At 42.0% G+C, this 13391-nt stretch overlaps 1 protein-coding gene across 3 annotated transcripts; it reads left to right on the top strand.

Annotated features, from left to right (window-relative positions):
• The first annotated feature begins 304 nt into the window (after positions 1-304).
• Positions 305-12939, top strand: slc43a2b (solute carrier family 43 member 2b). Of its 3 annotated transcripts, none has more exons than XM_044221524.1 (14): positions 305-451; positions 1358-1689; positions 4144-4438; positions 4628-4683; positions 4786-4862; positions 7477-7569; positions 7687-7820; positions 8507-8703; positions 8813-8956; positions 9732-9864; positions 10058-10190; positions 10783-10856; positions 11000-11123; positions 11251-12939. In XM_044221524.1, the coding sequence occupies exons 2-14, from the start codon at positions 1530-1532 to the stop codon at positions 11410-11412; spliced, it is 1782 nt and encodes a 593-aa protein (XP_044077459.1). In that variant the 5' UTR covers positions 305-451; positions 1358-1529; the 3' UTR covers positions 11413-12939. The 3 variants fall into 3 exon arrangements, with proteins under 3 accessions (XP_044077459.1, XP_044077460.1, XP_044077461.1); XM_044221525.1 differs by having other exon boundaries at positions 329-459; XM_044221526.1 differs by lacking the exon at positions 1358-1689 and having other exon boundaries at positions 429-451.
• Positions 12940-13391: the final 452 nt, after the last annotated feature.

The following is a 13391-nucleotide window of genomic DNA, read 5'->3' as shown; positions in this document are numbered from 1 at the left end:
ACAACTCCTGATAGCCGCCACACATCCTTATCTGCATAAGTCCATTATGTTTTCAACCAGACTTTGTTTGGCTTGATTAATCCTTTCCACTCACCCAGTTAATGCGCTTTCGGACTTCCCATTACACAATGACTTTGATAAAATCATAGTCATTCTTATTAATGCAGACTTTTTTTATCTGCAGCTGTACTATTAAAGCACATTTTAGAAAAATACTGTGTACAAACCGACTCATGTTGCCCCTATTGTTTTAGAAATATCAACGTGCTGGGCCTGTATACAATGTTGCTGAGTGCTGGTTGGCCGAGGTGCAGACATCGGACATCATCAGCCAATGGTCAATAGGGGGCGCCATGTGAGGACCGCCTGAGTACATAAACCTGGTCATTTAACTAGTCCAGGGTGCAAGAGGAAGTATGAAGCTGGATAGTGCTGCTTACAGCCTGGAGAGGTAAGGAGGTTTGTAAATTTTCCTGGACAAGTTATACAGCTGTTATTTACTCAGCATTGTAAAATAATGGATGGAATGAATAATGGGAACAGATTTGTTTTTTAATTAGATGAGACAGCACATACAGAAACAGGCTATCCCTGATTACAACATGCTTACTTGCTTATTATTTTCCATGAGTTCTACAACTAACTCTGCAACTACTTTTATCTTACTGGTTGAACAGATTGTGTGTGTGTGTGTGTGTGTGTGTGTGTGTGAGAGAGAGAGAGAGAGAGAGAGAGAGAGTTGGCTGTGTGAGTTGATTTGTTTATTGTTTGTCTGGCAGCTCATTTATATTTTGGATGCTCCACAGTAATTGCAGAGGAAAGTTGCGGTTGGATGGGCCTGAGAGGACATTTAGGGGTTGTGTAGGAGGGAAGGAGAGAGAGAAAGAGGGGCCATGGGGTGAGGGAGCAGTGAGAGAGCCCCATTTTTATCCAGTTTGGACCAGTTTGCCTTTTCCACCAAACAGCAGAAACTCTGTGATGCCACCCTGGATGCTTTTTCAGTTATTAGTGCCTATAGTGTGATGTAAGATCTTTGTTCCAGCAGCAGCGTGAGGTCATGACTTTGCACTAGCAGAGAGTTAATAATTTGCCATCTGTTGTTTCTGTTAGTTGGTTTAGTTCTTTAGAGCAACTGCCTCTCCTCTGTGTCTATTTAGAAAGGAGACTTTCAATTAATCAAAAAGTTATGAGACAGAGCATGTGTAGAATTCACAGGTTGAGTTATCTCAGTTAGGTTCAAAGTTAAGTGGTTTTATCTTGTGATCTTAGAAAAACTGAACCTTCCCATCCTTCAGTGACTTAAATGATAGGCTAACTATAATACCTCCCCCTTCCTCTTGTGCCTTTCTCTTCGCAGCTAAGTGATCAGTGATCCTTCATCCTGAGCGTCAGTCAGGGAGACTCTCTCTCTCTGTGCTTCCAGCTTGCTCTTTTCTTTCCTCTCTGGTGGACTCTCTCTCTCTCTACTCTCTACATTTCTCTCCTCTGGTTCTTCGCCCCTCTCTGCCTTTAATTTCTTTCCCTCAACCATGCCTCCGACCCTGACCACAGCGTTTGCCAGGCGCTGGTGGATGGCAGTGACTGCTATCGTTGAGAATCTGCTGTTCTCCGCGGTGCTGTTGGGATGGGGGTCGCTCCTCATCATGCTCAAGTCAGAAGGCTTCTACTCTTACCTTTGCAAGGAAGAGGGTGAGTCACAGCTATTGTATTGTAAGGAATAATTTCAGTTCCCACAATATTGTCACATTACTTATATGTCACTTTCTATACTTCCCTTAATTTGCCTTGATGGTGAAGAAATTACTCATTAGCAAAAGCAAATAGTCTTGAGCATCTGCCCTTCATGTGGATATAGCACAGAACTCTTTTATTTTGGGATGTGTCCTGTGTTTCTTCCAGAAATGTACTCCAATGAGCTTTTAAAAGGAGGGTTGGTGATGAGGGGTGCCATGACAGTCAGTCAGTGTCATCATGAGTTAGGGCGAAGGAGGGAGCAAGGTTTTATTCAAGAGATGTAACTTAACACTGCCGCCTTTTTTCCTCCTCCATTCTCTTGGAAGAATAAGTGTTTTGAGCTGTTTTTCAGGGACTCAGGAGATTAAACCTGATCAGCTCAATTAAAGAGAGAGCCAGGTCGCAGGTTGGCAAAGTGGTCCAAACTTAAAGAGTAAAAGGCTTCAGTGGCTCCAACTAAATTGAAGACATGGCAGCAGACTGATTGCGAGGGAACTGATGAATCAGTGACGGACTGGATCAGCTGCCCTCACCCCAAGTCCTCACCCTCAATTCTAAAGCTTTTTCTCCTCGTCCCCTAATTTGACCACAGTAAGGCAGGTGCTTTGTGTTTTTAAGTACAAAGGTGGAATTGATGCACACAATGGCACCAGTCAGGTCTTACAGAAGAGAGTAAGCAAAAGGGAATGTGATAGAGGAGTCCGGCCAGACTTAATCTTTGGACCTCAGGTGACACACTGCCGTGCGCCATGTCCTGACTGTGGTGAGCCCTGCGAATCCCACAGACACAAGTATTGGATTCAGTTTTTCTCTCTCACTAGTAGCCACCCTATCTCCTAGTGAGTTTACACAATTGATTTGTAGGAGGTTGTATTTCCAGTTCCTAGCGTCTGGCACCGTCATTAATCTTCATTTGCAAGTGATACAACTTTGTCTGACAGTTAGTTTCATCTTTAGGCTTATTCAGCATCATTAGTAGTATATCATAAAATTCAATCATAAATTGTCAGTTACTCAAGGCTAATTCTAGTCACGTTTACCAGCAAAGGTACACTGCTTTATTGGATAGTAAAAATGTTTCAGCTGTGATGCTGACTTCAGACACACCGCTGAAGTAACAATTGAGCATCCACAACTGTAGGTGACTTCTTGGAGCACTGCCACAGCTGCCAGTCTTATCTTGTTCTGATGATATAAGAGGGAGAGGACAGCAGCACCAGCTCAGCTCTTTTCAGCCATGTGACATGTGATAGAGGGACGGAGAGATCCACGGCTGGATTTTATTACTGGTAATATGGAAGTTTAAAGTCCACTGATAAAGGACAGAGAGGGAGAGAAGACTGATAGCAAAGTGATGAACAGTAGAAATCTGACCACAGTAAAAACAAAATGGTGGATAAAAAAAGATAATCATGATGCAGTGCAGATTAGGCTTTTGTGCACATGCAGCAGAGATATTGGAGGAATGTTTAAAGCTTGACAAACTGTGTTGTTGTGGCATGTCTTGGAAGAAGATTTGACTGGGCAGGATACTACAAAATTAACAAAGTATTATGTGCACATTCAGACATGTACTTTGTCAACGTGCTGCTCCCTGCAGCTTTGCTCCAGAGTATATAATCTGGTTTCCTGAAGACTTTGGCACGTTGTTATGAAGCGCGTTTCACACAGAGACGCTGCACACATACACTCTATGGCTAATACCATAGAGGGGGGTTAGGGAGTGTAATCCAGAAACCAACAGCTTCCCAAACTGCTGTTCCCCTTCCTCCCTCACTAAAGACTTCTCCTGGACTTTTGTACCTTTTCGCATTTCTCCTGGCAGGTTCTGATGATAATGTAAAGTTTATTGCCAGATTATCCCTTGCATTCCAACACACTAATAGAATCCAAATAGCAGCCCAGTAAATGCAGGCTGTGACGTTTGAATCTTTCTGTGGGTCTAAACTGTACAGGGGCAGAAATGTATGTTTGTCTCCAAGTCTTTTTTGCTTCTGCCCCTGATATGATGTTACACACAGGTTTGCAGTCTGGATCTTTCCATACACCTAACTCTGCACGTGTTCAGTGCACATGTGTCCACTATGTGTATCAGGATTCTGTGAATAAGCAGAACTGCCACCTTCACAATTCATCTGTATGACAAGAAGCCACGGCTTCCTATACACTAAACCATCTGCAGGAGCACACAGCTGAACTCAACCTTGCACAGTCATATGATTATTCACACCATCCAACCTTGATGATATTTGTGTATCAGTAAGACTAAATAAGACGTGTGACATTCTGGCAATCTGAGTCATCTCAACTGACAGCGTTTTTTTCCACTTGCATGCCTGTCCTCTCCTGGCTTCTTTTTATCAGTGTATCTAAAACGTATCATCTACCTACTTTCATCATGTTCTTCAGGTAACAGCTCCAGCTACAATCTGTCCCTACCTCTGGTAACATCAACACCCGATGAGTATGCTGAGTACTATGAAAGCGAGGGTGCTGTGGTTGGTCTGGGAGACGGAGTGGAGATGAGGCCCCTGGTCCCTATGGATGGGTCCCTGAGGATGAACGGCTGGCTGATTTGTAAAGAACAGGATGAAATGCTGAACTTGGCATTCACAGTGGGCTCCTTCCTGCTCTCAGCCATCACCCTGCCTCTGGGGATCGTCATGGATAAATATGGGCCTCGCAAGCTACGACTGTTGGGCAGGTAGGCCAAGAAGAGAGGAAATAATACAAGTGAAACATGATTTTATTTCTGGATAGACAATTCAATTTTCTGTGAACAAACTTCTACTCACTTCCATTGTATTGGGAATATGTAAACTCCTTTAATGGTAGAGGTAGGTTGCACCTTAAATTGTCATCAGAAGTATTTGACGTGATCATGTATTTTCAGCACGTGTTTTGGATTGTCCTGTCTACTCATTGCTTATGGAGCATACAACCCAAATGGTAAGTCTTCCTGAAGAGTACTCATGTACCTTTTTGCACTGTATTTGAAACAATGTACAATAGTTTGGTTGTTGACAGACTCATGAACTGTGTCATTTGCAGAACTCTCTGTCCTTATCTTCATTGCCCTGACTTTCAATGGCTTTGGGGGTATGTGCATGACCTTCACCTCTCTCACAGTAAGTGTGTGCACGGTCATGTGTTCTTTGTAATCCTCCTGCTGCAGAGTCTTTGTACCTGACGCATCACGTTTGTCCAGATGTATATTTTTTTTATTATCTTCATAGGTCTTTGTCTCGCTACTGCTCTCTCATAATAGTTTGCTGACTCCTCGCCTGATCCCCCTCTCCCTCCCCTCTTGTCTGGCATTCTGTTGTTTGTCTTTTTATTTGGCTTCTTACACTACACTCTGTGTTCCTGCAGACAACCGGGCTCAGCTTTGAATAGCGGGAGGGGGGGTTGATTGGACAGAGAGGGAGTAATGCAATGGTTCATTATCACTTTCCACTGAATCTATTATTGTGCTTTAGCAAGAACATCATAGCAACTGTTGGGCTTTTGAGCTGCTCATCTCCCTGTCTTTCTCTTTTTACACAAACACATGCACTTCCTGTAATGTACATGCACAAAAAGACACTAACAACTTAAATTCATATTTGGAAACTAATGTACTCAAGCACAACTAGCAATACAGTATCCCTCTCAAAAGGGAATAATGAGGCTACAGAACAGAGCTACAACTCTAACTTGCAGTTTCACTTTGTATAGCAAGTTAAAAGAAGAAGAACGAATAACTATCAGAAACAGAAACCTCAGAATCAGTCTCCCATTCATATTTTTGGAAAAGTAACACAGGTCTTTATGATTCATTTTGTGTTTACGGGGAAATTGAAAGAGTGCTTGCACTCCTATAACACTGTCAGATGCACGATGGACAGTTTAAAAGTAGTAAAGTATAAAAATGGATGCAGCAGTATTGTCTTTTTTATTTCATGCATTCTTCCTCACTGTCAAAACATGGTGCCTACATTACCCACAATGCAACTCAGATATTCAGCTGTGTTATGCTAGTAGCAGCTAATGTAGCCTCGAGCCGTTAGCCTCAAGCAGAGATGAGGAGTGGGCTACAGAGGTCTGGTAAGCTCACTTCTTTTTAACTCCACACCCCCAAAGTTTTTTCATTTTCACACTTAGTCCCCAGTCCCAACCAACGTTGGTAATTTATCAGATTTTGTGCAGCTTCCTCTGGAGCCACAAAAGGCATCATACAGTTGTTTTATTAGCTATGCAGTAGTACTCCCCAAGACCTGTAAATCGACTTTAATGTGTAAAATCGGTGGAGTTCCCCTTTAAGATTGAGCAGAACCACAGATACACAGGGACAGAAAAACAAAGGATGCTCTTTAAGAGTCGGAGAGTTCACATTGTCAACCCATCACCATTCCTTTGCATTCTTTCCCTGCTGTTCTTCATCATCCTGTTCCCTCCTCTTGCCATCAGTTCAGCCACACAGGAGTCCTGAGCTGTACCATGGTGATGCTGTTCACTAGAGAGGGGCTCTACTCCAGTAAATCTCCTAATAAAATGCTCCTTTTCTTTACCACCATAGGCTGTTACTGTACATTTTTCATCTCCTGTGTGGTATTTGTTGCATCTACCCAAATCTCTCATTAATTGCTGTCGCTGGCCTGAATGTCAGTGATGTAGTAAAACCATAATTTAGGGCTTTGTTTGGCCTTTTGGAGGCCCCCAGAGTGCATAAAACCATGTTTTCCCCTTATACCACCTTTCATTCCATCTCCTTCACAACCTGATATACTATATTTTAAAGCCTTAGTGTTGGGTTAATCATTAGACTCTATGCTACTCCTTGACTCCTTGATCATGACTGAGACCTACAGCTATTCATTCTCAGCTGAGGGGTGTTAGCTAATACTCAGCTTCCCTCAGCGGCTACCACTGGCTCCGTGCCAATGTCAGTTGTCAGGTCACCATTCCCCTTCAGGTTTGTCCTGCAGCTGCTAATGTATCTGTAATGTTTCAAAAATCTATTGGAACAGTTATTAGATACTGTAACTTGGGTGCCTCAATGTGCATCCTTTCTCAATTTAGTACACACAAACACATACCTCTTCCTCAGCTTCCCCTGCTTATGTAATTGAATGTGCTTGTTGTTGTTCAGTCTCTTGAAAACAGAACAGCTTGTGAATGCCTTTGTATTTGGATGTTTTGCCACCCACTGTCTCCTGTTTTTTCTGTATTGTCTCCCAACTCTCTGTTCTCTTGCCTCAAACAGGGAGTAAAGCAGAGAAAATGTCACTTCACCTCAGTCACCCCCTCTGATTGTTTCAGCTGTATAGAATTCGTCAGTACTGTGTTTGTGTCGTGTGTTGGACAGCTGTGTGTGTTATGTGATGCTGTTTTTTGTGACTGCTTTTACTGAAGTTCCATGTCACTTTGTTGTGTTTTATTTTCTCTGATGTTCTTTCTGTAGATCCATGTCTGCTTGCTAATTGGTTCCCACTGTCCACCCTGACCCCAGCATCAGTAGGCACCATCCTCACAGTGTCCCCAATCTGTCCCCAGCCTCAAGCTTAGAGCAGCTACACTGCAGCTGAGATCACCATGATCTTGGCAGTAGATGGTTTAACTTATATACTTACATACACAACGAAATATATCTCCACTTCCACTTGCAAGTTTGAGCAAAAACTTAATTCTAGAGAATAATAAGGACAGGTTGCGATGATGTAATTATCTGATAGCTTAACTGGTCTATCTTTTCCTCTCTAGCTCCCTAACATGTTTGGGGACCTCCGTTCCACCTTTATAGCCCTGATGATTGGCTCCTATGCCTCCTCCGCTGTCACCTTCCCTGGTGTTAAGGTAACAAACATAGAATCACCTCGCACACATCCACACACCTGCACTGACACTCTATGTGTAAATAGTTTGTTGTCTCCTCTTTTTTTGTATTCATTGGTCATGTTTTGATGTGCACAGGTGATCTATGACCTTGGCATACCTTTCATCACTATTCTGGTGGTGTGGGCTGCCTGTGCTGGACTGGTCTTCTTGAACTGCTTCTTCAACTGGCCACTGGAACCGTTTCCAGGACCAGAGGACATGGACTACACGTTAGTAGCACAGATACACACAGTGGCACACAGATAACATTGACAGTAAAAGTCCAGTAAAGTGCAGTCTATAGTGTTTCTCTATTTCTATAAACAGAGAACATTCTAGTTCTCAGGGAACCTTTATCACAGAGCCAGATGTAACAGTGTGCACTGATACAGTGATCACTGATAATAAAGGTGAAAATAAGTTTTGGAAGTGTTTTAGAAACAAAACTAGTAGGATTAATTAAGTAATAGCAGTCTCTTGTGTGTTCCAAAGTATGTGGAGTAGTATCACCATTGACACTTACTATATGTAATATGTGCAAAAATGTGCAGTGTAATGCTGCCAGGTTAAAGTCTATCTGCTGAGGATCACACTCGTCAACTAAACTTATCCCTGTGGTAAATCCTTGTTAATTAAAATCATGCTTTTGTCATGCTTGTTCAGCAGAAAGCTTTTCCAGTAGACTGATTCGCACAGGACTTGTAGGAATATTCTACCTTTTTAGCATTAATTGCAAATGTGACATTACCACATTAATGTGACATGCGTGTTTCCTGTATGTCACCATATTGTACACTTTTCTATCCCTCCATGACCTCTTCTCTTGTCACTTTCCTCTGTCCTTCCTGACACACTGTCTTCTACTCCTATTCTTTTTTTCTCCTTTTCATCCCTTTCTCCTCCTCTGCTTTCTCAGTGTGAAGATCAAGTTCAGCTGGCTGGGCTTTGACCATAAAATCACAGGGAAGCAGTTCTACCACCAAGTGACCACAGTGGGCCGTCGTCTGAGTGTGGGCAACAGCCTGAAACAGAAGGAGCTGGCCACTAAAGACGGACACATGCTGTGTCTCTCCACCATGGACCTGGAAATTGACTGCAAGCCACAAGAAGAGTGTAAGAGTGCAGAATTCAGAAGCTCCTGATATAAATTTGTACTGTTGGTGCTTCTCAGTTTCATGCATGTCATTGTTCTCTCTGATTGGTTTCTGTTTCTCCTCTGCAGCCCAGTCATTCTTGAAAACTATCACCAGCACTATGTTCCTGCTCAGTCTGGTGACCATGTCCGTCACTCAGCTTCGTCTCTTGTTCTACATGGGGGCCATGAACAGCGTCCTGGAGTCGCTCAGTGATGGAGACCTCAACACAGGTCTCTCTCTCTGTCTGCATTTTGCTTGGAGTATCTTTCTGTCTGTGTGTAGACGAACATGAAAACATTTTTTTTTTTTTGCTTTACCTAGAATCCAGTCAATGCTCAGTGACTTTGATTCATGACTTACTTGTTTTTTAATTGAATTTTCAGTGGAAAGAATGGAAGTTGGTAAGACTAAAATCCTATAGTTGTATCAGTAGATTAGTTTTAGCATTAGACAGCAATTAGAATTTAACCTCTAGTCTTATATAGGTTCACCATCACAATACTGTACTAGATCCACTACCACTACTTTCTGGCTTTTGTCATAGCTAGTGTTGTTATTTTAGCATTTTACCTTGGCTGGTGTCCATGTCAATAACCCAGTCCTTCAGCTGTCATTCAGCTTTAATCTGAAACCACCAGGTACCATTTGTTGTACTCATTAACTAACCTTGTCCCTCAGAACCAGCATATGAACAGTTTCACATGACGCACTTTTCATTTATCATTACTCCCCTGGCCATAAATCCCCTCATAATGGCATCAAATCAACGCTTTCTCTGTATCCACTGTTTTTTCACTCCATGTGGCTCTACCGCCCAGGACTAATGATTGACTGTACCGTCACAGTCATTAACCATGTAGAAAAAGGTCCTGAACCCTCTATTTTATCGTCTATTAAATCCTTCCCTCTAACCCTTCCCCTTTCTTATTTTTTCTCAATTTCTAATATTCATTGCACTTTTGTTTTTATACAACCTTTTTGTCCTCATTCTGATCCCTCTCTCAGTGGGTCTGTACTCCTCCATCTTTGGCGTGCTGCAGCTGCTTTGCCTGATGACCACTCCCGTGATTGGTCAGATCATGGACTGGAAGCTAAAGGACTGTGATGATGGTGAGGAGGAAAAGGAACCCTGCAGCAAGTGAGTCATGTTTGAGTTGTTCCTTAGACTGCCCTTAACCCCCTTTCCATTTATAGGCCCAGACATTACTACAATGTTCATTTGCCAGTGTGATGAAGAGAGCTAAGAAATGAACCTTTATTGTGAAATAGAGTTGTGATAGCATTGCCTGATAAGCTGATCTCTCTTTCTTCTGTCTGTTTTTGACCACTAGGGGAGAGACAAAGAAAAAGCGCAGAGACAAAAAGACCCAGAAGGTGACCAATGCCTTACGAGCATTCGTCCTCACAAACATCCTTTTAGTGGGATTTGGGATCACTAGCCTAGTGCCCAATCTCCCGCTGCAGGTAAGTGGTCCACCACAGCTGTCAGAGATACACACAGGCCTTCAAAGTACTTCAGGGATCCAACTGACTTGCAAACAAAGTTATCAGTGTCTCTTTAAGGCTGTTTTTCTCTAAAATGTTGCAGATAAGCCTCTCTTTACAGTCTGTTGACAGCAGAGACAGCCAGTTATGTAAAAGTCTAGCTAGCCGGGCTCTGTCTGAAGATAGCAAAGTTTGCCTATAAGCCAGGAGACAGCTAGCGTAGCTTAGCATAGACTGGATATAGATCAAACAAGCATATAATGTGTTAATTAGTGAGCTTTAGAGGGGGTGGTAGTTAGATTTTGTTACCTTTGGACAGAGCCAAGCTAGTTGATTCCCCCTGTTTCCAGTCTTTATGCTAAGCTAAGCTAACCTGCTGCTGGCTGTAGCTTTATATTTAACAGACAGACATGAGAGTGGTATCGATCTTCTCATCTAACTCTCGGCAAGAAAGCAAAAAGGCATATTTCCCAAAATGTTGAACTATTCCTTCATGACCCTCATAAACTAACTGACTGAAATACCTAAATGATTGCGAATATTACTTTATTCTACTTTCATGTTTCCTCAGATTGTGTCATTCGTCTTACACACTGTGGTGAGAGGATTCATTCACTCTGCAGTTGGCGGCCTCTATGCTGCTGTGTAAGTCTCAATGTACCTCTACCCTCACACACACACATACACACACACACACACACACACATCATCATCATCATCTTCTTCTTCTTCTTTATGTGATGCAGCTTCAAACTGAGAAACTAAATGCACCGCTTCTATCTCTCCAGGTATCCCTCCTCCCAGTTTGGCAGTCTAACGGGCATGCAGTCTTTGGTCAGCGCTGTGTTTGCTCTACTGCAGCAACCCCTGTTTCTGGCTATGATGGGACCCTTGGAGGGAGACCCACTCTGGGTATGAATGCACACACACACACACACACACACACACACACACACACACACACACAAACACACACACTCAAAAACACGCACTCACAAATAAACCTTTGGGTATGGCTAATTCTGGTGTTGTCCTCCAGGTCAATGTCGGTCTCCTTGTTCTCAGTATGCTGGGCTTCTTGCTGCCACTCTACCTGATCTGCTACAGACGGACGCTCCACAAAGAGCAACAGCAGAGGGAGGACAACGCTAAGATCTACATTAAAATCAACGACTCAGACATTCCTGAGGCCTATGTCTAGAGAAGAGTAAATCAGAGAAATGGAGAACATAGGATGAAGAAAGATTTTTTACTGAGAAACACCGCCAATCCAGTAATATGTGCACACATGCACATACAAAAGGACAATTGAAATCTCAACTATTTACAATATCATTTTTATAGGTCTCCATCGTACACACACACATACACAAACAGACTGCCACATGCATTTTCCAAAATCCCACTAAGATAAACTGATGCTGCAGTTGTCACAGAAACGAGTCCACAGTCGCTGAGGACGAAAGTGAAACATGGAGGGGAAAAGAAGGACAAGAGAGAGGAAAGACTGTGAAAGGAAAGAGGCATCAGCCCTCTGCATTCCCCCAAATCCTCTGACTTCTCTTTTTATTCCCTCCTCTCTGTGCAGCACATTAGTGCAGCTGCATTCCACATAAGACTGCTTTAATATTCCCTGTATGAGCAGAAAAAGGAAAAAAAGAACTTGTTTAGCGCCATGAATTTCCACCTGTGAAACCAGCACAACAAACCTCACCATTATAAGCGAGTGATTCCATTATTATCATTTTCTTTTTTTGTTGTTTAATATATTGATTTAATATATATATCCTGATTGTAGATCCCATAACATGGTGCTACCTATCTTTTCATCAGATGGATCAGGATTGATCAGGGAGGAGAGAGCATTATTGCGGATGTTTCTCAGGCGAGTAGAAAGGACAGTCACGATTAATGACAGGGCTGGATTTTTTCCTTTTTTATGAGGCTAACATCTTATTACAGTATAAAATTACTATAGCTTAGAATATACTGTATTACTGGATACATGTCAGTGTTTTTTGGGGCTGTATTCTGTAAGAGGGACATCAAACAAACCGGTATTATATATAACAGCAAAATGTTCATATATGTTTAGACTATTTATTTCATTTCCTGCCTTCTTTACTTTTCTTTTTATACTTTAAGTTTACCTGGGTTGCCTTTTAGAATATACCTTCATATAAAAGAAAAGATTTGTTAATTGGGCGGCATGTTCTATTGAACTTTTTTACACATATCAGTGACAATAGTCTCCCGTTTTTTATAAATACCATTTATACATCAAGGTTTTTTAACATTTCAGTATACTTAATGTTCTCCATTAAGTGTATCCATAAAATCATCATCATTCAGATGCCTTAGCTTAAAGTCGGTATTCCATTCAGTCTTTCTACCTACTGTCAAGAGAAATTCAGCACTTTATACCCTGCTAACCACACACATCACACATTGGCTACTTTCAGTACTTCTCTCCCGATGCCTCTCTTGAGAAATAGTCCCACTTTGTGCTCCTCCTACCTTCATACATGTATTTATTTTATTTTACACTCACATTTCCATAATAAATTTCATGATGTATTGAAATTGCGCTGTGCTGGCAACTACTCATAGCAAAGAGCTCTTTCTTCTATCATTGATGCTAATGTAGAGATGTTTTGTTGTGCAGGCATTCCTGTTTAAATATGGAAGAATTCGTGGGGGTTAATAAAGATGAGTTGATCTCTTTAAATGGTTGCTCTTGTGCATGTTTTTTTTCACTGCTCACCAGGCTACATTATGTGACTCTGTAACTGTATCTGTGTAATTCTTACCGGGTTGCAGAAACTGTGGCTATTTAACACTCACTTCTGAGTGCAGTGACATTATAACAGAGCAGGTCTTAGACCAGTTCTCTCGTACATGGGTTGCTCGCTTTTTTCATATGCAGTAACATTGTTATGCCTGCATGAAGGATTTGCAGATGAGAAATGTTCTTGCTCTCAGTGTGGCGATAGCTATTGCAGTTTTTCAGATGTTTTCTGTTTCTGAAACTACCTCTTTCTCAAACTCACAAATACAAAATGAAGGTGTAAGCTCACTGATAAAGTGGGTAGTGTCTTTCATCAGAGTGCAACTGGCTCCTATTACTTATTATTACTATTATTGTTAGGCTTATAATTTGAAAATCAGTTCTGAGAGGCC

This window comes from Siniperca chuatsi, linkage group LG14, assembly GCF_020085105.1.
Source record: "Siniperca chuatsi isolate FFG_IHB_CAS linkage group LG14, ASM2008510v1, whole genome shotgun sequence".
Taxonomy (NCBI): Eukaryota; Metazoa; Chordata; class Actinopteri; order Centrarchiformes; family Sinipercidae; genus Siniperca; species Siniperca chuatsi.
This window is presented reverse-complemented; position numbering and strand designations above follow the sequence as displayed.